The sequence below is a fragment of the Sapajus apella genome, unplaced genomic scaffold (genome assembly GCF_009761245.1).
Source record: "Sapajus apella isolate SASKATOON/1434 unplaced genomic scaffold, GSC_monkey_1.0 scaffold16, whole genome shotgun sequence".
Classification (NCBI taxonomy): domain Eukaryota; kingdom Metazoa; phylum Chordata; class Mammalia; order Primates; family Cebidae; genus Sapajus; species Sapajus apella.
The window spans coordinates 26,196,510-26,221,916 of record NW_022436956.1 but is presented as its reverse complement, the minus strand read 5'-3'; the positions used below and the strand labels follow the sequence as shown (position 1 = coordinate 26,221,916).

Below are 25,407 nucleotides of genomic sequence, written 5' to 3'. Positions count from 1 at the left end.
AAGGAGTAGTGCATGGCCTTATTAATCATACAGAAAAAAGAGATTAACATTTACTGGTAGTTTGTGTCTTAATATAATCAGGACTAATCAAGCCTTGACAAACGAGAAACTTTGATAGGAAATGTAGGCACTCATCTCTAGGACTTTTTGTTTGGAATAAATATGAATTATCTATATGATCTACACATTTGGAAGGGTTGCTAAATGATTTTCTAGATATAATTCATGCAGTGCTGAGATAAAAAGTCAAGTGTTACATAAAAATGAATTTCATATTAGCCATGATTCTTATCAGAAGATAACGAGAGTTGGGGTCTTATAGTTTGAAATAGTATATTCAGTATTTATTTGGACGTGAAAACAATTATTTTTAAAAGTAATCAAGCTATGTATAAAGTCTGAAAATCTTAAAAGTTGGTACATTTATGAGAGTAAGATTAATGGTCCTTTGCTTAAATGTCATTGTGGTTGTGTACTGACTTTCCTACAGTATAACTAATTATAAGGGACTTTTCACAAATAAATTCTAGATAAAAGTATAAAGGTAAACAGAAATGACTGTCATAGAGACATAGTTTCCTTATAATTGTTGACAGAGAATGGAGCTTGACATTATTTACTATTATACCAACATTCACAAATGCCAAATATCACAGGCAAAAGGGTATACCATGACCATGAGACATCTTTTCTTACTTCCCAAATAGTGTTATATTTTAGCTATGAAAGTCAGTTACCAGAGCCAAACTTGTTCTTAACAAGTAGAATTTTTATATCTATTCAGCCAAGGAGTCTGTTACACCTTTCTGGGCCTCTTCATTTGCAGATAGGAGTAGAAACTGTAACCAGGTTCTTCATATCTTGCAGTCACATGGGATGCCCAATTTTTTTTATAGTTAAGGTGACTTTTGTTATGGTTTTTTTAATAGTATTTTTTAATAGTATTTTTTATTGTACTTTAGGTTCTGGGGTACATGTGCAGATCATGTAGGATTGTTGCAAAGGTATATACATGGCAAGGTGGTTTGCTGCCTCCATCACCCCATCACCTATATCTGGCATTTCTCCCCATGTTATCCCTCCCCAACTTCCCTGCCCCTGCTGCCCCTCCCCTGCTCCCCCAGAACAGACCCCAGTGTGTGTATGTGATGCTCCCCTCCTTGTATCTATATGTTCTCATTGTTCAACGTCCACTGAGAGTGAGAACATGCGCTGTTTGATTTTCTGTTCTTGTGTCAGTTTGCTGAGAATGATGGTTTCCAGATTTATCCATGTCCCTACAAAGGACAGGAAATCATCGGTTTTTTTTATGGCTGCATAGTATTCCATGGTGTATATGTGCCACATTTTCCTTGTCCAGTCTATCATCGATGGGCATTTGGGTTGGTTCCAGGTCTTTGCTATTGTACACAGTGCTGCAATGAACATATGTGTGCATATGTCTTTATAATAGAATGATTTGTAATCCTTTGAACATATACCCAGTAATGGGATTGCTGGGTCAAATGGAATTTCTGTTTCTAGGTCCTTGGGGAATCGCCACACTGTCTTCCACAATGGTTGAACTAATTTACACTCCCACCAACAGTATAAAAGTGTTCCTATTTCTCCACATCCTCTCCAACATCTTTTGTCTCCAGATTTTTTAATGATTGCCATTCTAACTGGTGTGAGATTGTATCTCAGTGTGGTTTTGAATTGCATTTCTCTAATGGCCTGTGGTGATGAGCATTTTTCATGTTTTTTGGCCTCATATATGTCTTCTTTTGAAAGTGTTGGTGGCCTTCACCCACTTTTGAATGGGTTTGTTTTTTTCTTGTAAATCTGTTTTAGTTCTTTGTAGATTCTGGATATTAGCCCTTTGTCAGATGGGTAGATTGCAAAATTTTTTTCCTATTCTGTTGGTTGCCAGTTCACTCTTAAGATTGTTTCTTTTGCTGTACAGAAGCTCTGGTGTTTAATTAGATCCCATTTGCCTATTTTGGCTTAAACTTCATATGGAACCTAAAGAGAGCCCACATAGCCAAGACAATCCTAAGCAAAACAACAGAGCTGGAGGCATCACGCTACCTGACTTCAAACTATTCTATAAGGCTACAGTAATCAAAACAGCATGGTATTGGTACTAAAACAGAGATATAAACCCATGGAACAGAACAGAGGCCTGGGAAGCAATGCCATACATCAGCAACCATCTGATCTTTGACAAACCTCACAAAAACAAACAATGGGGAAAAGATTCCCTGTTTAATAAATGGTGTTGGGATAACTTGCTAGCTATGTGGAGAAAACAGAAACTGGAGCCCTTCCTGACACCTTACATGAAAGTTAACTCCAGATGGATTAAAGACTTAAACGTAAGACCTAACACCATAAAAACCCTAGAAGAAAACCTAGGCAAAACCATTCAGGTCATAGGCATAGGCAAGGACTTCATGATGCCTAATTTTTGTATGTGGTCCAATTTCTTTAAGATAAAAATGGTGACTTGTGGCAGGGCCACATAGATGAGGAAGGTCTGTATGGAGGAGATTGCATCCACATGCATCTTCTGTTTTGTGTCCTCTGGGTCCTACCTCATTGAGAGGCCCTTGATCCGGAACATTGAAGCTCTAACTCATTGGCTTTCAGTTGCCATGCTCTGTTCTCTGAAAATCTTTCCTAATGGGCTGTGGATTTAAAGGTGAAAAAAGCTACGGGAGTTTCTCAAATTAGCAATTCTCAAACATTCTAAATTGATAGAAATTTAAAAGGCAAATATTGAGTCAGATTGTGATGTTACAATCTTCTAAGGCAGTTTGAACAGAAATGAAACTACACGTTGTAGAATATGAACAGAGTCAAATACTTTGAAGTTATATAACCTTGGACAAATTGCTCAATTAAGCTTTGGTTTTCTAATTAAAAATTGGTAGAAACAAGATTTGAAATTGTTCTGAACAGTAAATGAAATAATTTTATGTGATTTATTCACTAATTCTTTCATTCATTGTTGAATGTTTCCTATATGCTAGCCTATCTGTGATACATTGGGTATAGGAATAGAATAAAAATGGTCTTAACCTTCATGGAAATTACAATCTATTAGGAAAAACCACAGAAGTAAACAAGTGATTACAATGGGACTTACTATATGAGAGTGAATGTAGGGTCTGTGTAACAGGCTAATGCAATAGCAGTTCACTCCAGAGATTACAGCAACAGAGTTGGGTGGTGGAGGCAGATCTGATTTTCATTTTTCTCTTAATTTCCATCTTCCCAAACTTATGCATATGGTCAAGGTTTACTATAGTGTGCCTCGTATTAAACTTTAAAACATGAGATTGGTAAAGATGGGTATTTTTTAGAAGAAAAATCTTATGAGCTTTCTTAAAGCATTATAAATTATTTCCATAATTCATAATTTGTAAGTACTCTTGTTTTGTATAATTTTAGTTGATCTATATTGTGGGCCTTTAATCCTCCTTGTGTCTGCTGTGCCCTTCCCTTGCATTGCCCATCCTGCTCCCCATCCTCAAGTCAAAACTTCTCCTTTAGTGTTGTGTAATGTTAGGACTGTTCGTATTGCAGGTATGTTTGTCTTAGCAAATCAATATTTGTGTAGGAATTCTGAAAAGACAAACTTTCTTCCTGTAATAGCATTTTAAGTTGATCTCCTATTCTCGTTGGCTCTTTTAATATTTCATCTTTAGTTGTGGTATAAGATACATAACATAATTTACTGTTTTAACCATTTTAAAATATACAGTTTAGTAGTGTTAAGTACATTCACATTGATGTACAACCAATCTCCAGAACTTTTCATTTTTCAGATCCAAAACTCTACCTGTTAGGGGTGGGTCTTAATTTTAAGACTACAGTTCTTGTAAAAATTTCACAGGCATAATACATTGGCTGCTTGCTGGTGATGGTATTAAGTTTATTATTTTTTACACATTTTATTTCAGTAGGTTTTTGAGGAACAGGTGGTGTTTGTTTACATGAATACATTCTTCAGTGGTGCTCTGTGAGATTTTGGTGTACCTATCACTGAGCAGTGTACACTGTACCCAATGTGTAGTCTTGTCTCTTGCCACCCCCAGCCCTTTTCCCCAAGTCTCCAAAGTCCAATGTATCATTCTTAGGTGTTTGTGTCCTTGTAACTTAACTCCCACATATGAGTGAGAACATTTGATGTTTGGTTTTCCGTTACTGAGTTACTTCACTTAGAATAGTAGTCTCCAGTTCCATCCAGGTTGCTGTGAATGCCATTATTTCATTCCTTTTTACAACTGAGTAGTATTCCAAGTAGTATTCCATTTCTTTTGAGATGGAATCTCGCTCCATCAGAGTCTGGAGTGCAGTGGTGTGATCTTGGCTCCCTGCAACCTCTGCCTCCTGGCTTCAAACAATTCTCCTGTCTCAGCCTCCTGAGTAGCTGGGACTACAGGCATCTGCCATCACATCTGGCTAATTTTTGTATTTTTAGTAGAGACAGGATTTCACCTCATTGGTCAAGCTGGTCTTGACTCCTGATCTCAGGTGATCCACCTGCCTTGGCCTCCCAAGTTGTTGAGATTACAGGCATGAGCCACCGCCCCAGCCTATCCAGATTTCTTTATCCACTCATGGATTGATGGGCATTTGGGCTAGTTCCATGTTTTTGCAATTGCAAATTGTGCTGCTATAAGCATGCATATGCAAGTATCTTTTTCATATGACTTCTTTTTCTCTGGGTAAATACTCAATAGTGGGATTGCTGTATCAAATGTTCGATTTACTCTTAGTTCTTTAAGGAATCTCCACACTGTTTTCTGTAGTGGTTGTAGTAGTTTACATTCCAGCCAACACTGTTAGAGTGTACCCTTTTCATCACATCAACGCCAACATCTCTTATTATTTGATTTTTTGATTATGTCCATTGTTGCAGAAGTGAGGTGGTATCACATTATGGTTTCTGCTTGCATTTTTCCCTGATAATCAGTGATGTTGAGCATTTTTCCACACGCTTCTTGGCCATTTGTATATCTTCTCTTGAGAATTATCTATTCATGTCCTTAGCCCACTTTTTGATGGGATTGATTGTATTTTTTTCTTGCTGATTTGTTTGCATTCTTTGTAGATTCTGGATATTAGTCTTTGTCAGGCGTGTAGATGGGGAAGATTTCCTGTCACTTTGTGAGTTGTCTGTTAACTCTGCTGATTACTTCTTTTGCTGTGCAGAAGCTTTTTAGCTTAATTAAGTCTCATCTATTTTTGTTTTTGTTGCATTTGCTTTCGAGTGGTCATAAAGTCTTTGGCTAAGTCAAAGACTAGAACGGTTTTTCTGATTTTTTAGGTCTTAGATTTAAGTCTGATCTGTATTGAGTTGATTTTTGTATAAGGTGAGAGATGAGGATCCAGTTTCATTCTACTACATGTGGCTTGCCAGTTATCCCACCCAGCACCTTTTGTTGAATAAGGTGTGCTTTTCTCACTTTATGTTTGTTTTCTTTGTAAGTACTTGGCTTTATTTCTGGGTTCTCTATTCTGTTTCATTGGTCCATGTACCTATTTTTATACCAGTCCCATGCTCTGTTGGGTAAATATGGGCTTACAGTATAGTTTGAAGTTGGGTAATGTGATGCCCTCAGACTTTTTCTTTTTGCTTAGTCTTGCTCTGGCTATGCAGGCTCTTTTTTGGTTCCATATTAATTTTAGGATATTTTTTCTAGTTCCATAAAGAATGATGGTGGTATTTTGATGGAAATTGCATTGAATTTACAGATTGTTTTTGACAGTATGGTCATTTTCAAAATATTGATTCTACCCATTTGTGAGCATAGGATGTGTTTCCATTTGTTCATGTCGTCTATGATTTCTTTCAGAAGTGTTTTGTAGTTTTTTTCCTTGTGGTTTCTTTTTTTGCACATCTTTGGTTAGCTATATTTCTAAATATTTTATTATTTTTTTGCAGTCATTGTGAAAGAGATTGAGTTCTTCGATTCTCAGTTTGGTTGCCGTTGGTGTATAGCAGTGCTACTAATTTGTGGACTTTAATTTTGTATCCTGAAACTTTGCTGAATTCATTTACCAGTTCTAGGACATTTCTGGATGAGCCTTTAGGCTTTTCTAGGTATATAAACTTATCAGCAAACAGCAACAGTTTGATTTCCTCTTTACTGGTTTGGATGCCCTTTATTTCTTTCTCTTGTCTCATTGCTCTGACTAGGACTTCCAGTACTATGTTGAATAGAAATGGCGAAAGTGGGCATCCTTGTTTTGTTCCAGTTCTCAGGCGGAATGCTTTCAGCTTTCCCCATTTATTATAATATTGGCTGTGGGTTTGTTTTAGATGTCTTTTATTACATTAAGATATGTCCCTTCTATGCTGACTTGACTGAGGGTTTTAATCATAAAGGGATGATGGATTTTGTCAAATGCCTTTTTTGTGTCTATTGAGATGATCATGTGATTTTTGTTTTTGATTCTGTTTATAGTTTAAGAAAAGATGTTGTAGATGGCTTTGAAACAAAATATCAAATAGTGTGTTCTTGATTTTTACTGTAAAGTTAGATAATATTTGAATTACTATAATTAATTTGATTTAGGATGACTGAGGCATTATGCTTAGATAGCAGGTGGGCTTGCTTTTTCTTTTTTAAATCATAAGTTCTGTTAGAGTTTGGCTGTTTAGCCAATAGAAATGTGTATAGTTATATACATTTGGACTTTTGGGAAACAGTGTTTGTCAATCTTAAATGCCCTTATTTTTCATAGGCATGGCTTCAGCTACAATAGGTAATCTTGAAGGTCTCCTCCAGTGTCGACTGTTCTTTATTTTGTTGGTTTACCTCACTTGTAGATATAATAGTTTTCATTATAAATTATTAATTGGATCATATGGGAGCTACTTTAAGGAAATATAAAAATCTGATTTCTTTGGACTGTCTTTAATTCATTTGTTTTCCTATGATTTTTGCTTTTCATTTAAAATATCATTTTTTAAACAATAGTTTCATTTTATTTCATAGGATATATAGTAGTAATGCTTATATTAAAATAGATTTTTTATTGATTATATTTTGAATTTTCTTGTAGCCAACGTTAGCTAACATGGTCCTTATGATGAGAACCATTAGTTTTGTGACTGGTGGTAGTGGCAGTTCTTTTATCTTCTAGATTATTTGTAGTAACTTTTCTACACCTATTGCAGGACACTGAGAGTGACTATCAATTTTGTATTTTAGGATATTTTTCTTTTAACTTTTTAAGGTTTAGCATACATGTTGTAGAAGAGGTGCAAATAGAAATGAAAGCCGTATTTTGATGTTTTACATCTTGTCAGCCAATCTTTCATTGTGCTTCTTAGCGCTGCTCTAAATTTCATTATGGTACTAATCCCACAAAATCTTTCAAAAAATATAACTCCTATCTAACAATAGATATATTTTATATTTTTTGTTAATGAATAAAAGCATGAAAAGTATTAACACTTTATTTCTTGTCCAAGAGTCAATTTTTAAACTTCTAAAAAAGTAAAATCTGCATTTTAAAGTTAAATTTATTATTTAAAAATCTTCTAGTTGGAAAACTATAAAGTTTGGCACACACTCAGGAAACATTTACTAAAATTGATTACATGAAAAGTCAAAAATCTCGCCTTGACAAAAACCAAATCATAGCAAAACAACACGTTTACCTTGTACGGCAAAGGTCTAAATGTAAATGATGAGATGTGGGAAACTACTGCAGCATTGTTAACAAAGGAAAAGATTTCATTACTTGATAAATTAAATGCCAGGAATTCATTAGAAATACTGGCAGATAATACAAATGGTGCACAGAAAAGTAATACCTTTGAAAGATGTTCTGTCATATGTAAAATAATACAACTGCAACTTAAAACTTCCCCAAGGTATTGTGTTTCATCAAGTTGACTGGCATCGTAAAGCCTAATATACTTAGCTGCAGATGTGGTGAATCAATTCCTCATAAATTTTTGGTGGGAATATAAATTTGTGTAACTTTGGGAGGGTAACTGTACATACTCTTTGAGCACTTTCACTTTTAGAAACTTAACCTGGATATTTAAAAGCACATGTGTATGAATAGCTATAATCAAGGCTTTTAATTGTGGGAGGTAGCTCTTTTAGTAACTTTACGTTTTTTCTGTATACTTGAATGTGAGTGGAATGTCTCTGGAAGGATACAGAAGCTGCTAACAGCACTTGATCCTTAGGAGGGAAACTGAGGTTGCTGAACAGGACATGAAAAGCAACCTTTTAAGTACAAATTACAGAATACATGTGCATGTATTACCTGTTAAAGTTAATATTAAAAAGAATGACATGGAACTAAGACTGTCTTGTCAGTGGACAGCACAGGTGTTTGCACATCACTGATGTGCGGACAGTGTCACAGTGTGTTAGTGTTTGCCACTCAATTCAAGCATCTCTCCCTCAAAAGGAAGTTCCTTGACCTGCTGTCCTCACCCCTGACTATCTAGGGCGGCCATATTCACTCATTCTCTATATATTTTTAAGCTCTTTTATTTGTAATGAATGTTTTGTTCTAGTTGTTTAATATCCTTTTCCCCAGTTAGAGTTAGGCTCCATGAAGACTGGGAGTCCACCTGTCTTGCACTGCCGCATCCTCACTATATACTATAATGCCTTGGATGGCATTGACATTCACAGTAACTTTGAATGGTGAAGAATAATTCTAGAGTATCAGAGCAAAGCCAGAGCCTAACAGGAAAATACGATAAACAAGCCTCCTCCTACCCATGTGGGCATTTCTGTTCCTTCTTTCAGTGGCTTTCCTAAAACAAATAAAAAGTTTTACTTTTTCGTGGGGAACGGGGCAGGACACAGGACTCTTTGAGAAACCGATAGAAATCATAAAAGGCAGAGATGAAAATACCTCTAAATTTTGTCATGTAATTTTCATGGTTTCATGGATTTCTCTAAAGCTTTTCAGTTTGACCCACCTCATTTAAGGATCCACTCCGCAGGATTGTTTTTCTGACCTTTATTCCATTGACAATTTTTAGCATCATTTTTCTGATTTTTTCCCCCCTTGTTTCTAGCACTGGGCTGTTGTGTTTTATAAACATTTTCAATTTTTTTTTTAATACTTTAAATTCTGGAATACATGTGCAGAATGTGCAGGTTTGCTACGTAGGTATGCACGTGCCATTGTGGTATGCTGCATCAACCTGTTGTCTACATTAGATATTTCTCTTAATTCTATCCCTCCCCTAGCCCCCACCCCTGATAAGCCCCAGTGTGTGATGTTCCCCTCCCTGTGTCCATGTGTTCTCATTGTTCAACTCCCACTTATAAGCGAGAATATGCAGTGTTTAGTTTTCTGTTCTTGTGTTAGTTCGCTGAGAATGGTGGTTTCCAGCTTCATTCATGTCCCTGCAAAGTACATGAACTCATCCTTTATGGCTGCGTAATATTCCATGTTGTGTATGTGTCACATTTTTTTTAATCCAGTTTATCACTGATGGACATTTGAGTTGGTTCCATGTCTTTGCTACTGTGAACAGTGCTGCAGTAAACATGTGTGTGCATGTGTCACTGGATATTTTACCATATTCCTATGGTAGATTACTATAATTGAAGGAAGAATGTTGAGTTGCAAACAATGTGTTGCAATCATTTTTCTTTCCAAGTATACATTTTCCTACTTTAAAAACTTAAGTTTGCAACTGCAAATTTTAAGATATGTATGAAATTTTGGCTGGAAGATAGCTTTATCTATTGCCAATTTATTACATAATATAATTTTCATTCCTTTAATATTATCAAATAGGACAGTTCTTGTAACAGAGAAAATGTAAAGATTATTGGTTTACTATTCCTCCTATTCATGCTTAAACTCTTTTAGGTTTTGGGCGGGGTTCCTAGTTAATAAGTCAAATAATGTTATTTCTGAACAGTGTTTTCAGTGCTTCTCATTAGCCAGTGAGTAATAAATGCACCCAGTTTTGGAAAGTATATTGCCTGAGTTGGATTGTTAATATAAAGCAACCATTTTGCTAATCATCTGTGTTTCTTGTATGTTCTCACACAGAAGAAAGAACCTTCTAAATCCACCATCAAGAAAAAAGTGACCAAAGTTGCAGAAGCAAAAAAAGTAATGAAGAGAAATTTTAAAGTGAATAAGAAGATAACATTTACTGATGAAGGGGAGGTAAGATTCTAGAAGTATTTCATTTCTGAGGTACATTTGGAGTATTATGAGAGATTGACTCTCTTGCTTACTTACCACTCATTAATGATAGAGTCAATGTTTCTCTACAGCATGCTGGGCCATTCCTTTCACTGTTACTATAGGCTGTACATCAGCTCTGCTGCTGTGAACAAGGATGCCTTACTGGCAGTAAACTGAGATACTGCTTGATAATACTGACACAGAATTGGTTTTGAACTTTCTAAATTATGTTTTTATAGATAAGATTTTCTCCTCATGGTATTCATCATCATATTCTGTGGAACAGACATGAGAATACTAACATAGCTACTTGCCACAGCTTCTTTTGCTTCACTCAAAAAAGCCCCTGCTTTGCACTTTCAATTTTAAATGCTGTCCTTCTGTATATCTTGCTGTGCTGGCTATGGGAGGGTATTCTCTGCTTGATAAAGTAATCTCAGACACCGAGGTGCCTTGTTATCATTTCACCTTTCCCTTGGCCATATTGTAAATACATACCCATAGTATAGGGAAGGGGTTACCACTCAAAAATTACTCGTGAAAGTTCGCTCTATTATATAACAGTTGTCTTCATGTTAAAATGATGAACTAGATTCAGTATGTCAAGTGACTTACCTAAAGGAGTGGTTATAGTAGGTAGGGTCTTTTGAATATCGTCTCAGGGCCTCATTCTCACCAGCCCATGTTTTCCTGACTATCCTTATCTAGCACACAGCACCTTACCTCGATCGTAACCTAATTTCTCTCACCCTGCCTCACTTTTCTTCGCAGCACTTACTTTATCACTTCAGTCTATATTTGACTGTTGTCAGTTTCTTCCACTCCACTTTTCCTTGAGAGGAAGGTATTTTGTTGATTTTCTTCACTATTCTATCCCTCGCACCTAGAAAGGTGCCTAACCTAATAAACCCTTAGAAAAATTTATTGATTGAATGAAACCTCTATTTAAAAAAAAAAAGCTTTCATATTAATTGTAATGTAGCACATCATATATTTCATCATTACTAACATAAAATCTGCTTAAGCAGCCTCTCTCCAATGGAGTGTTTCCTTTTAATTTTGAAGTTAAAGATTTGGATGTTATTTTAGGGTGTATGAATCAGGTGAAAAGTAACAAAATAGTGTGCCATTCAAAGGTGCTGGAAGTCGAGGAGGAAGCTTATATAAATGATAGATGATGAATCTTTATGAAATTATGAAAAGAGGTCAGCACCTGAGAAATAGACTAAACTAGAATAGTCATATGACATCTGATGTTCACTGTAAAATGAGATGAGTGCTGTTGGCGTAATGAGGTTCCTTAGTATGCTACTAAGTTTAACTGCGCAAATTATACCAATCAACTCCAAAAGGAATGTAAATCCTTAACTATAAAATGTTTCAGTGCGTACTTAGTGCTAATAGGAGATGTTTGTGGCTGTGAGCCATACTGAAACTTCTGACTTAAAGCTCTGAAAGAAATGCCACTATTTTTTTTTCCTAGCCCATAGGAGGATAAAATTTTTGCCTTCTGTGATTGCAGTAGGGATGAGGAGTCCAAATAACATGATATTCATACTGTTACAACTAATCCCTCACGTTGCCTCTTCAGGGTCAGTGACTGCTAGCATAGCTGCTCAGTGATATTTATCACCCCCCGTTGGTTGCTAAAGGTTGAGACTCCATAGGAATCTCATCTTGAAGAATGGTTATGTTGGCCACAGAGTGAGAGGGGAAGCATTAATACCTGGGATGTGTGTGCTTGCAGTTTCCATTTGCTGGCAGGTTAATTAGCAGTCTTTTAAAACAACGGTAGTTATTTAAATCTTTCTGGCAACTAATTATTAGATAAGAGTTATTTTTGTCTGAATTGTCTGTAAGGTTTTGTAGTGTTAGAAACTCCCTCAGTCAAATAAACCTCTCTTTTTCTGGAAGGGACTCAGATATCCAGAGATTAATTTATTTAGCATTATGTAGTAAGCTGGTGAAAAAGCCAGGACATTTAGCCAGGTCCCATCATTCTCAGATCAGTGCCCCATCTTCTAGGTCACCTTGTTTCTTATCCTAAACTGTATGTGTAAAATCATTTGGATTTGAGCAACCGTGTGAAACCCAAACTGATTTTCTCCTTTTCAGTTAGTTATTTCTGTCATGTGTGATGTTAGCTGATACATGATTTATTGATCCATTTTGAGCACCTGTTTAATATGTGCCAGATACTATGTTGGACTCCAAGGATAAATGAACAAGACATGCAACTGCCCTCAAGGAGATTAATTCTAGTAAGAGAAACAGGAAGATAAAACAATGCAGTGCAATGAACTATGTGTGAGAGTAACACATAGGGTGCCATGGAAGCCCAAAGGAGGTACAGCCTACTCAGCCCGACTCCTGCTGTGTGCAGATAATTTTGAGCGGAGCTGTGTGGAGAATAGGATACTAAGAATGCTGTTTGGGAAGGTGCTGAAGCATCTCTATTCTGTGACTACCTTCTCCTCCAAATTATTCTGTGAAATTTTCTTTTAATCCTATTCCCATTGGGTATGGCCGCATTACTTTACTCTGACTAGGGCAGTCTCTTCTGTGGCGTGAAGTTGGTTAGAAGGTTTAAGATTGTAAGGCAGAGAGTGGGTATCTGCACCTTTTTGGAATCATCAGACAAAATGAAATTCTTTTCTGGGGTGTTCGCTGTATCCTGTTGACACTGACCTTTTTCCTGCCTGTAGTTGGTTCAGCAGTGGCCGCAAATGCAGAAATCGACCATCAAGGATGCTGAGGAAGATGATGACACAGGTGGTATCAACTTAGATAAAGCAAAGGAAAGACTTCAGGAAGAGGACAAATTTGACAAAGAAGAATATAGGAAGAAAATTAAGGCAAAGCATCGGGTAAGCTTTCCATCTTGAATTCATACTGAGTAAAATGTAGTGTCCATAAGTATATCTAAACATTCATTAGCTATTCATTAATAAGTGTATTATTTTCTTCATTGTTTTCTGTGACACTTCTTTTCCTGTGTCTACTCTTTTCTTTTCTCTGTTCATTTGTTCCTCTGTTAGGGGAGTCTTTATATTGACTGGTTTCTGAGAATGCCACTTAAATCTGTCTTTGGTCTGAGGTGATCCAAATAATATTAGTGGGTTTGTTGTTGTTATTACAGTTTTTATTTTGAGAGAATTGTAGTTTTACTTATAGTTGATAGAGATATCCCAAACTCTTCGTTTCAATAATTTTGTTATTACCAGAATGTTACATGTAAAACTATGCAGGATGTAGTTTTTAGAATTGGCATTTTTCACTCAGCGTTATTTTATGGAGATACCTCCAAGTTGTGTGCATCAGTGCTTTGTTCCTTTTATTACTGAGTGATGTTGCATGGTTTGGATGTACTCAGGTTTGTTTTGCCATTCAACCATTGGAAAAGACTGATGGTTTTTCCAGATTCAACTTAATACATTTCTTTCCATATCAATTACTTGATAATAGATTAAATTTACTATATTAAAATTGGAGACTTTGTAAAACTTCCGTAAAAATAAGCATGTGCCCTGTGGCCTTCAGCTTGGCAGTTTTCTGTTATCCTTGATATAGTGGTCACACATGACATTATTATACCGTTATACGACTTAATTCCCTAAAAGTGAACATTTCACTAGATAAAAGAATGAATTAACAAAATAAAGCAGATTTACATTTTTGAAGAACTTCCTTCAGCATGATTTTAACACAATGATTTCAGGCTAACACAGTGAGAAATATCTGAGAAACATTGCTATAATATTAAATTTCATATTAATAACAAAATACCTTTGGATGTGGACATCGTCAAGTACATCCTGAGAAGGATTCTTATAGCTTTTCACTCCTATTTGACCTTTCATGGACCAGTACACACTTTTTTATAAAAATAGAGCAGCAATTCTCATTTCTTTATTTTAATATTTGATGCAGCTTCACAGTAGCATTTGATGAAAAAGTAGATATTGGAGATAGCTTTACGGATGGAAATGAATGTCGAGAAAAACATTCCAAAAACATGGAGAACAGAGGAACATGAAATATACTGGTTACAGTTATCGGATATTTATGTTAATGAGAGAACTAAACACTTCTTGCATTGCTGTTCTTACTGCAGTAGTTAAATTGAAATTTGTCATTAGCAATTTTTAAAAATCTTTCATATTAAGAGAATCAGGAGCTGGTCATGTTTCAGCTGGCAGTCTCCTCAGAGTATTTATCCCGGGGACAACTCAACAGGAAAGTATTATATCTAAGTTGTAGCCAGAAGTAAGAGAAACACGAAGGATTTAGATAAAATAAAGTTTGCCCCCTTCCCCTTTCTTGCCTTCTCTTTTCTCCCATGTGGAAGTTATTACTATATCCAGGTTGTAGAATATTTGAAACCTTTAGAAAGTTAATTTCAAATTGGCAAATTGTACATGTTTCATACAGTGTTTGCTAGGCTCTGCCGTAGGCTGTGAACGTAGAATATTTAAAATATCTGGGTGCTGCTGAGTGCGTGCAGTGGTTTGCACCTGTGATTTCGACTACTTAAGAGGCTGAGGCAAGAAGATAACTTGAGCCCAGAACTTGAGGCTGTAGTGTGCTATAATTGCACCTGTAAATAGCCACTCAGTAATAATAGACAACATAACAGGACTCTTTTTAACAAAAAAAAAAAAAAAACAAAAAAACAAAAAAACAAAAAACTAACATACATACGTGGGTTCCTCCATCTTCAGGAAGATTATAATTAAGTCATAGTTAACTGTGGATTTGCTGTTACTTCACAAAAGTTACTTGGACATCCATTTTTTTTTTAACATAAATTTTTTTGGGATGAATAATGTATTCACATGGCTCAAAAATTAAGAAAAAAAATTGCACATTGAGAATTCATGCTTCTGCCTGTATCTGTCTTATTCGTACCTACACCGTTATAGCTAACTACTTTTATTTAAACATGTACTTTCACTTTCTTTATGCTAATAGAAATAAGTAGGAATACATATTTTTTTCTCCTTTTCTTACATGAAAGGTATATCTTTGTGCATTTTGCCATTTTCACTTAGTTTTGAGCTTGTAAATAATTCTTTGTGTCACTGTTAGAACATAGCATGTGATTTTTAGACCTCTCCATGACTGTCTCATAGCAAGGTTGAACAGAGAATTTGGGGCTGACAAAGTTGTAAGAGAATCCAATACAACTGGTTTTGAAGTCAGTACATCTGTGACTACAAGAGTCAAAGTCTTTTTAAAAACAAATGACAACTTCCTATTTTATGTAAAATAGGTGTGTTCTGCACAAGACATACCTTCCAAATAGGATTTTGAAAATCTTATCTGGAAAAAAATCACAAAGAAACAACTAGAATAGTTCTCACTTTTCAACTTTAACATAAATGTTAACTGATGCTCACATGATTGATTTTGTGGTATTTTCATTGGTAAACACACATAAGTATTTGTGACTATTGAAGTAGAGAAAACTTTGCATTTGTGAGTACTGTAGCATTAGCATGCTTACTCCAATAGCATACTAAGGCGTAGTATGGGTACTCAAATTGTTTCTGCACCAAGCTGTTACGGAGTGGATTTCTACCCAGGAAATATGGAATGTTTTCTTAAATAGCACATTTTCACATTCAGGATAGTGAAGCAGTGATGTTTGGTGGGAAGAATACTGTGCTGTACTATGGAATACTTGTACTTGAGTCCTCAGTGTGGAATTACTAGTCCTCAGTATGGAATAAATAAAAATAATTACAGTTTATACCCAGTCCCATTTGGATTACTCGTCACCGATTGGGACTTTGCTTTCCTAACCTGAAAAATTAGGGAGTGGGAATGGGAGTTAGTGCCAGATGTTAGTAAGATCCTCTGGCTCCATAGATAGACATGGGAATAAAATCATCCTTTACTGTTTGGAAGGTAGAATTTTGATTTGTGTTTTTTTTTCTCCCTGACAAGTCAGATTGCTTGCTTTACTTGATGAAAAGACTTTCTTCTTTACTTAGTTCCAGTAACTATTACAACTTTACTTTAAAAACTAAACATATTATTAATCCTGCACAAATTACTTTGTTTTAATTAATTGCTTTACTTGAACACACTGTTGGTTTTCAAAGTAACATTTTTTTTTTTTTTCCCCTGAGTATACTGCTACTATAATGACAATTCTTAGTTCTGTTAGCATAAGGTTTTGCTTTGGGCAGATATAATTATGTTTCCCTTTGAGGCTGTCACTCATAATTTTGTTATTTCTTTGAAAGTATATTGAGAAGACTTGGATGTCCCTAAAGAATATTGAAGATACTAAGGTCAGGGTCTAGGGGAAGCTTTATTTCAGGAAGATAGAAAAAGGTGAAGAAACTTTTGACGCAAGTTATAAATAAGAGATGTGCCTGAATAAATTTTGCATGTGAAAAAACTTCATAAAACGTATCACATGCCTCTGTATTTGACACATGTATTTTTTGAATGTATATCAATTTTAGAAGATTTTGTAAGCCTTGGCATTTTTTTCCAGTGTGTTCAAATATTATATTTTTGGTTTAAAGGATAGGATATTTAATATGTAAGTAAATTGAGTCTTAATGATTCTGTTTGGAAGTAGTTGTTTGCTCTTGTGTTTAACAGTTGACTGCCTTGAGTCATAGTCTTGCATATGTACTCAGTATAGTAAGACTCAGCTGCTCACTCTGTCCTACTTGTTTTTCCCTCATGCTATTATACTTGCTCTTGAATCATATTTTCATCTACCAGATTCTGAAAGCTATATAATTTCTAATGTAATTCAGGTAAATCTTTGTCTTAAAGATTTAAAAAAACTGAATTATAAACATTTTTTACCTTTTTTAAAGTTTTATTTTTAATTGACTCATAGTTGTATGTATGGGGTACAATGAGATGCTTCATTACATCTATACATTGTGGAATAATCAAGTCAGGCTAATTGATGCATCACCTCAAGTATTTATCATTACTTTGTGGTGAGAACATTTAAAATCCATTCTTTTAGCTATTTTGAAATATACAATACATTATTATTAACATAGTCATCAAGCTGTGCAATAGATCATCAGAACTTTATTCCTCCTGTCTGACTGAAACTTTGTACACTATAACCAACATCTTCCCTTTGCCCATCTCCCCTGCACCCCTTTCCCCTAATCCTTTGGTAACCACCATTCTATGCTGTACTTCTATGAGCTTTACCATGTCTACTTCTATGAGTTAGATTCCACAGATAAGTAAGATCATGTGGTATTTGCCTCTCTGCCTGGCTTATTTCACTGTGCTAAACATCTTGTAGGTTCGTCTTTGTTGTTGCAGATGACAGAATTTTGTTCTTTCCCTAATGCTGAATAGTATTCCACTGTACCTATATACACCATATTTATTTAATCCATTGTCCGTTGATGGGTGCTTTGGTTATTCCATATCTTGACTGTTGTGAATAATGTTGCAATAAATGTGAAATTACAGTCATCTCTTTGACATACAAATTTCAATACGTTTGTATAGAAGAGGTCTAAAGGTTTTAACCGGTTTAGAGTACAAACCAAACCTTATAGTTTGATGGCATCACTGGGAGTAGAACTCAAGCTGGCTGCTTCCTAAAATTCATAGCTGTTACTCTGGACTTCAGGGACCCCTCTGTAACTGTCTTGGGTCATTTAGCAGCTTTAGTTGCTCTTCATGAGTTTTCCTTGTAAGCTTTAAGTATTGCTTTCTTCTGAGACCATTCCAGCCTTCAGCTTTGCTGGGCACTTTTAGGTAGCTCTGTTTAAATAGTCTGCTCTTTTTATTTTCTCTTTAGAATCTCTTGAAACCAATCATTAGAAATAAAAATAGAGCAAAGGCTGTAATTTTTGCATATGAAACCGTTAGTAAACTGTAAAGACAAAATACTACTCTTACATGGAAGCAATGTGTTTTCTGATAATTCAGTCAGAACTGTTGAAAGTTAGGCCATGAATCCCATCTTTGAATGATTTTTGCTTTAATGGAGTGAAAATCTGCTCTGTGTTGTGTTATCATTCTTAGTTCTGAAAGATGACTTGTATTTAAGGTGATAATATTTGCTGATAATGGAGAAAAACAATTCATTATGAAGCTCTTTCATTCCCTTGAAATTTGAGTGCTTTATCCATATCAGATTATGAATTTAGATAACATAAATATGTCAAGATCTGACTCTGGACTGCTTCCAAAGATGCTGCAGCATTACTCTAGGTTCCACTTACTATCAGCATGAACGTTAGAAATTTAAGAAAGAATTAAAGGAAGACTTTAGAAAATCTATCTTGTTTCATTGTTGTTGACACAGAATTAAGTTGGCATGGAATCCAGTTGACTGAATCATAAATTTGTATGATAGTCAAAAAAGAGGGAAGCTGTAATCAGGCATCTGAGAAATAATAGCAACAAGAATATTAACAATAACAAGTGACACTTACTTAACTGGGCTCTGCAGTAAGTTTACATGTACCATCATATTATACACTAATATTAACTTCTGGAATCAGTGAGCTAGCATCATCTTACAGATTATAAAACTAAGACTTAGAAGGGTCAAGTAATGTGTCCAGAACCCTGCAGCTTACAAACAGCAGCTCTGGGACTCTTACCAAGGTCTTTGTTACTCTTTAGACTTTATGCTTTTTAACTATTCAGCTGTGTTGATACCTATTTCAAACCATCAGATGTTCTTTTACAGCAGGGTAACTGAAGTGGTGAATAAAAAGGTGGAGGATCATAAGAAATTTTTGAAGAAGAAATGACAAAGAATGGAAATTTTTCATGTTTCCAGGAGAAGGTTATTGATCTAAGTTAAGAATAAATTAAATGTCGTAGTTAGTAGTATAGTTTAAGACCCTGTACTAATACCACTTTTTCCTGAATGTTCATTGCATAGCTATATATGTACATATACTAGTGCCAGAATACATTTTTCTGTAGCTATGGCCATTTTATAGTCTAAAGTAATGTCAGAGACTGATCTGGCTCACATGGTCTTTATGAAATTTTACTAAGATCAGAAATGTCATATTGAGGAAAAGGGACTCAGCATCTGGTGCCTAATTCTAAAATGGATGTTGTGAATAAAGCTTATTTACATGAGAAGATAAAAGATCCTTTTCTTTACAACCCTTTTTCCTTCTAGTTCCAGCCCTTTTACTGTCACAACCAGGTTTATTATTAAAATGGAAGCCAATCTGTTACTATAGAACCTTTCCCTATCATTTGGAGATGTCTGCCTGGGGGTTTCTGTTCTTACTGTCATGAGCTTATAACTTCTAGTGACATTAAGCTCAGTATCTTGGTGTTTGGTCTCTCTTTATATCCACCATCAAAAAGGAGACAAATATTCAAAATTACATAAATCTGATCTATTTTCATGCTTTCTTTTGGGGATTTTTAAAAAACCATATGGTGTTGGAGAGATGTGTTGGTTATTAGGTTGATGGTGAGTAGGTAGAGATTAGGGTTCAGCAGGGAGCAGTTTGGTGCCAGTGGAATCAGGGAGTCTGATAGGATTAAGTTATAAACTGCAAAGGGCAATGGTCCATGTCTGTTTTGCCCATTATATGTATCCAGAGCCAACCATGTGGCCTGTCACATAGTAGCTTGGTAAATATTCAAAGGATTTAACTAGTGAATCAGTGTTTCCACATCAGTTTGCTTTTTTCATTCTGTCTTCATATCCTTGTTATAGTTGTTACAGATTTATACATAGAAGTCCACTTTTTAATGTCCTTCAAGCAAAACTCTGTAAAATAGGTAACAGATCAGAAAACCTTGTTGTGTTAAGTTCGTGGGAAGGATTTACTGGAATTTTGTTCTTGGAGGGCAGGGGGTATCTTTGGGAATTACATTTCTCATGATCTTTCTTTTGCTCACGTTCGTTAAGCCAGTTTTCTTCTCTGAAAAATAGGTTATTCTAATACTGAAGTAAAGTTACATGTCCCCTTTTTCCTTAGGCGATACCTGGGGACTCAATTCCTTATCAAACTGACAGCGTTGCCTGAGAGTCATGCAAATGGGTTGTACTTCCATTTGTAGATTTGAAAATAAGACTCACCCTAGAATGAAAAAGTTTAAATTCGTAATCTTGACTGCTCTTGAAATTCATATTTCATCGTATTTTCTTTTCTGGAAGCTAAGGACCTATAGTGTGTGAGAATCCAAAAGAAATATAATATGTATAAAGGGAATATTTTATACCTTGAAATTTGATTTTCTGTTTTTCTGTCCCTGGTGAATTTGATTTTCATTACTGAATTTCATGCTCCCCTTATGCTTAATCATTTGTAGCATGGCAGAACTAAAGATAACATTTTGCATTCTTTTTTTGTAGCATAAAATAGCTTTCGGTACCAGTATGTCCTCAAAAATAGGAAAAATAAAGGATTTAAGGCATTTGAGCCACACCTAATTGAGTGGGTAGAAGGACCTCAGTTACTGAATCTAATGAAATTCACTTATACCTTTCTCCTGAAGTCATTGTACTCCAGTCTTTTATTTTTTATTTTGCCATATGTCATAAACCTTTAAAAAATTGTTTTTTTCTACCTCCACAAAGAAAGAATATATTCATTTTCTAAGTTTTGAATTATGTTAATCTACTTCCAGTCGTTTTGCTTCTCTAAATTGTTGTTTACTCTTGGCTCTTTTCAGAGTACTAACAAAGCGCTTTCAGACAAGGAAGAAACATTTTCTAATGATTCATTTCAAATTATTTTCCCTTTGTTTCACTTAGTATTGAAAGTTTGTCATTAGTGCATTTGTTTCAAGTCTTGGGAACATTTGCTGCATGTAAAAGTCTTTGGATATCTCTTGTTCATCTGAAAATTTTGGTAGGAAATTTATAAGGGAAAATTATCTCATTTACATGCACATGTAAATTCTGGTAGCCAATTTAAAGCTGAAATTTAAAATATCTTTTAGTGATTATAATGTATTAATACTGGAATTCAGTAAAGTAGAAAATTGTCAATATTTTTCTCTCCTATGATTAAAATGACTAAATGGAAACCCCCAGCATTGTTATGTTTGCTTGAGTAGAAAGGGTTTTTCTGATGTGAATATATTCTAGGTTATTCTTTGCAACTTTGAAGGGCCATTTGAAGACACTGATGTATTGGAGGAAGATCAGATATTGAATAATTACAACAAAAATTTGCATGGCTTTTAAATGTGGCCAGTTATGTTTCTTCTGCATAGAAGACTGGCAAAAATTAATTAAATAATGTCTATAAAATGCTGTCAGAAAAAAAATGCTATCAGGATTAAAAGACCTGTATGGTAGCAGACTATAATGATAAAAGGAGTGGCAGCACTTGTCTAAAACATATTGAAGATACAAATACTACGTATGAACCTGCAAAGTGAACTCAGTGTTCCAGTGGAGGAGTGTGGAGTGTAGTGGTGTGCTAGATCTGAGGGAGTGAGGACTTCAGCTCCCCAGGCCCGGTTTAGTCTCAAGTCCATCACTTACTATGTGTGACATCAGGCAAGTTATTAGTTACTTTGATCCATTTTTCATCCATAGAATGGGAACAATAATACCTTATAAGTTCTGTTGCATAGATTTAAAAAGAGAAAAAACCAAATTGTTATATGAAATGCCTAGTACATTGTTGATACTTAATAATTCTGAGCTATTACTGTTGGTAAGAAAATAGCATAGTAATGTTGCTAATGGATAAAGAAATTTTAATGAAAGTACAATTTTATTGCTCCCTGTAGTTGATATTTTATATAGCTATAATCTTAACGTTAGTGTAAGCAGCAAAACACTCAAAAGTCATTGCAGTCTTTGCAGGGTAACAAAATTTCTTTGTTCCATTTTAGTATCTAACAAAGGAAAACTCTGCAGGGGATGGGGTGGGAAGAGAAGGGAGATAAAGTTACAAATACATGTATCCACTTGCTAAAGCCAGCGCAAATGAAGCGTTAATTATGCTCAATTACGTCAGTTTTTCTTTCTTTAATCTTGTTTTGCTTCCTTCATGTATTTTGTAGCCTGCTAATGCACAAAGAAAATCAGTAATTGGTGCCAAGTTTTAAGAAGAATTTAGGCACAAATTGTTTAGAAACTGCCATCCACTGACTTATTTTTCCCCACAACTTGGGGAAGCATTGAGATTATTTTAATTTAGTGGCAGAACATCTCTCATAATCTCATTAGAGAACCAATTCAGGGATAAAGTTTGATAATCACTACTGCATTAATTGGAGCTTGCTGAAATAATACTAGTTGTTAATTTTTTCTGCTTTTAAAGTCACATCGGCTAATGTTCAACCCCCAAAACTAACATTTTTATTAGAAGATATTTCAAAAAGCACCAGATTTGGCACATGAAGAGACCCACTTTTGAGATAGGTCACTTTCTAACGAAGCTCTTTGATAATGAGAAGGCAAAAGCTTTCTGAGTTTTTCTTTTTTCTCCTTTCCATTTCCTTCCATTGAACTTGGTTTCTAGAACTTCCAAGTAATCTCTAGAATGTGTCTCTTGTATAATTGTACATTATGTTTTATCTGTCCTGTTAGTTGTGTGTTTTATTTGAAAGTCAGTACTAACCATTTTCCCCAAAGACGGAGAAGAAAAAGAATGATCACAGAAACAGATTAAACACGTATGACGCATACGCAGTAGCCATTTGAATTTTAGTTTTTGTTTCACTTGGAATTTAGCTTTCCTGCTGTGCAGTTGGAAGCTATAGAAGCTGAATCTGTAAGTTCTGTGGACTCCTTTCCTCTTTGAATTAAACAAGTGTTTAACCCTCTTTGAGACTTTTAACTTTATGGTCTCACTTTATCATAAAGGAGCCAATCTATAAACCTAGACACCATCTATAGTAGCAGTTCCCATCCTTCTTGATGTAGGGATGTCTTACATTCTCTCAGGTGTGTTATCATAGGATGGATGAGAGTTGATTTTTGAATCTGGAGAAAGTCATGTGTATATAAAAAGCTTAATAGTACTGAAAGAGTGCTCAGACTTAGAAAACTTGTGCATTCTCACCTTAATATGTTTAATGATTGTTTTTACTTCATGAAATGAAAATTATTTGCAGTCTCTCCACCTTTCTCTTGTTGGCCTAGTAGTTCAAAATTTTTTAAAAACATCTAAGTTGTTAGCTATATACTCAAGACTGGGAATAGCCTTTATAGTAACACATTAGTCCTGGAGTGAAGAGGTTTTTAAAATTTAAAACAGCATTCATTTCAACTTTAGCTGGATTATTTTGAATTTTAGCAATATACATATGTCTTTTTTCTTTTAATAAAATATGTTGCATTTGTCTACCTATTTTGTGATTAGTGTAAAACTAATGGGGGAATTATAAGGCAATGTAATAAAATAACATACTTTGTAAGAATGGCCTTATGTTGTTTTTTTGTTTTAGAAAATATTGCCACTTTTCTAAGAACCCCCAGGATGAGGATGTCACAGCTTTTATAAATTCTGTTTTCAGACAGAGGACAAAGGAAGTGGTCATTATTACATTTTTTTCTTTCTTTAATTCTAATGGCTGACATTGTTTATGTACCAGTCATATATCAGACATTGTGCTAACCACTTATGTATTTTATATGACCTCTATAGCAACTTTATAAAGTATGTGCTCTCATTATTTCCATTTTTAGGTGAGTTAGAAAGTATAAATAGCTGAACATTGCACGGCCAGAGTAAGCGATACAACTGGGATTTGATTCCAAATCTGTCTGACACATTCTTAGTGGTTAATGAATACTTGTGCCAATCTCATAGTGATAGTCAGTAAATATTTCCTGAAAAATGAATGTCACATGTTAATTGGCTTTAGGAAATAAAACTGTAATGAATGTGTAGTCTGTTTTATACCTAATTATGTGTTGCTAATATCCCCCCTCTTCCTTGTCTTCAGGAGAAAAGACTGAAAGAAAGGGAAGCCAGACGAGAGGCCAACAAGAGGCAAGCAAAGGTAAGGGTTTATATACATTTATTTTTCCAAGATCTATTAAGGTAGAATTGACAGAAGCATTTTATATTTTGATAAGAACAATGCTCGTAATATTAAAATGGAATTTGAACCTTCTTCTTTTCAATATGGATTTTACATATTATTTGTATATCATGACATTCCAATTGGATTCAAGCCCTACTTGAACCCAGTGTGGCCTTCTATTCACGTTCTTGTGTTTATCTGTTTCCTCTCTGGTTCAGGATGAAAAATCCCTAAGATAATTTGTTACTGGGCTTTGCCCCATTTACTCCACCACTTTTTTTCCATTATATTTTGTGTCTATTAAATACAAAAGGCAGTTGACTCTCTGGGTCAGGCCTGATAGGATTTTCATCTGCATCATCTTCAGGTAGACAGCCTGTGTGAACCCAACTTGATAACAGGTAACTCTGAAAGCATCAGTTCAGCTCTTAGAATCTAGGGGAAAAGCATTCTGTATCTCCCACTTTTACTATTGCTATATTCTGTAATTGATACTTTTCAGCAAATATATATGTACAGTTTTCCTCAAGTATGTATGTACAATTATAAACACTTTCCACGTGCAGCTGTGATTTTTATCTAATGTGTTTGCCACTGAGAAGTGTTCAGCTTCTGCCTTCTAAGGACGTTTAGTAGAAATGATTTCTTAGAACCAGGGCCCAATAACGTATGTCATTTCTCATGCTGTATCTCATTGTGCTGTGTCGGACTAGCCATGATTTCTTCTTGGCAGTTAGCAAATCTCCAGCTCCCTTGAGGGAAGCCCATAATGTTCTTTGTCATTTTTTTCTATGCTGGCCATAGCACTTAGAGAGCAAGTTGGAGATGATAACTCATGCTGTAGTTCTGAAGTGGGAAGCAATTATTCTACAGTGTAAGCTGAAAGACTGCTTATATTCAGTATTAAATATCACTCTGTCTTCAAAGGTGCCTGAAAATGAGAGCTCCAGTGTGTGCAGGCCGACTACTAAATAAGGTGGTGGCTTCTGCATATGCTTTAAAGTGCAGTCGTGAACCACCATGGCAGGGACACTAGATCTCAGAGGCTGTAGTGGGTAAAATGTAAATGTAAGAAGAAAATCTTAAGTCTAATAAAAGCATTTGATATTTTTGAATATTGCATGTTCAGCATAAAAATAAACCTATTTTATTTCACTAAGAAGCTCTCATTTCTGCATATATAAATGTAAAATGAAAGATATAATCTAGAGCCAAAGAAAGCCCTGTTACTGTATTTCCTTTGTG

At 35.2% G+C, this 25,407-nt stretch overlaps 1 protein-coding gene across 3 annotated transcripts in view; it reads left to right on the top strand.

Annotated features, from left to right (window-relative positions):
• Nucleotides 1–25,407, top strand: part of DDX10 (DEAD-box helicase 10) — a 276,993-nt gene that overhangs the window by 157,602 nt on the left and 93,984 nt on the right. For all 3 annotated transcript variants that reach the window (XM_032285659.1, XM_032285658.1, XM_032285660.1), the window contains 3 exons: nucleotides 10,042–10,161; nucleotides 12,888–13,049; nucleotides 24,082–24,138. In XM_032285659.1, the coding sequence (XP_032141550.1) occupies nucleotides 10,042–10,161; nucleotides 12,888–13,049; nucleotides 24,082–24,138 (339 nt within the window). The remainder of the gene's footprint in view (nucleotides 1–10,041; nucleotides 10,162–12,887; nucleotides 13,050–24,081; nucleotides 24,139–25,407) is intronic.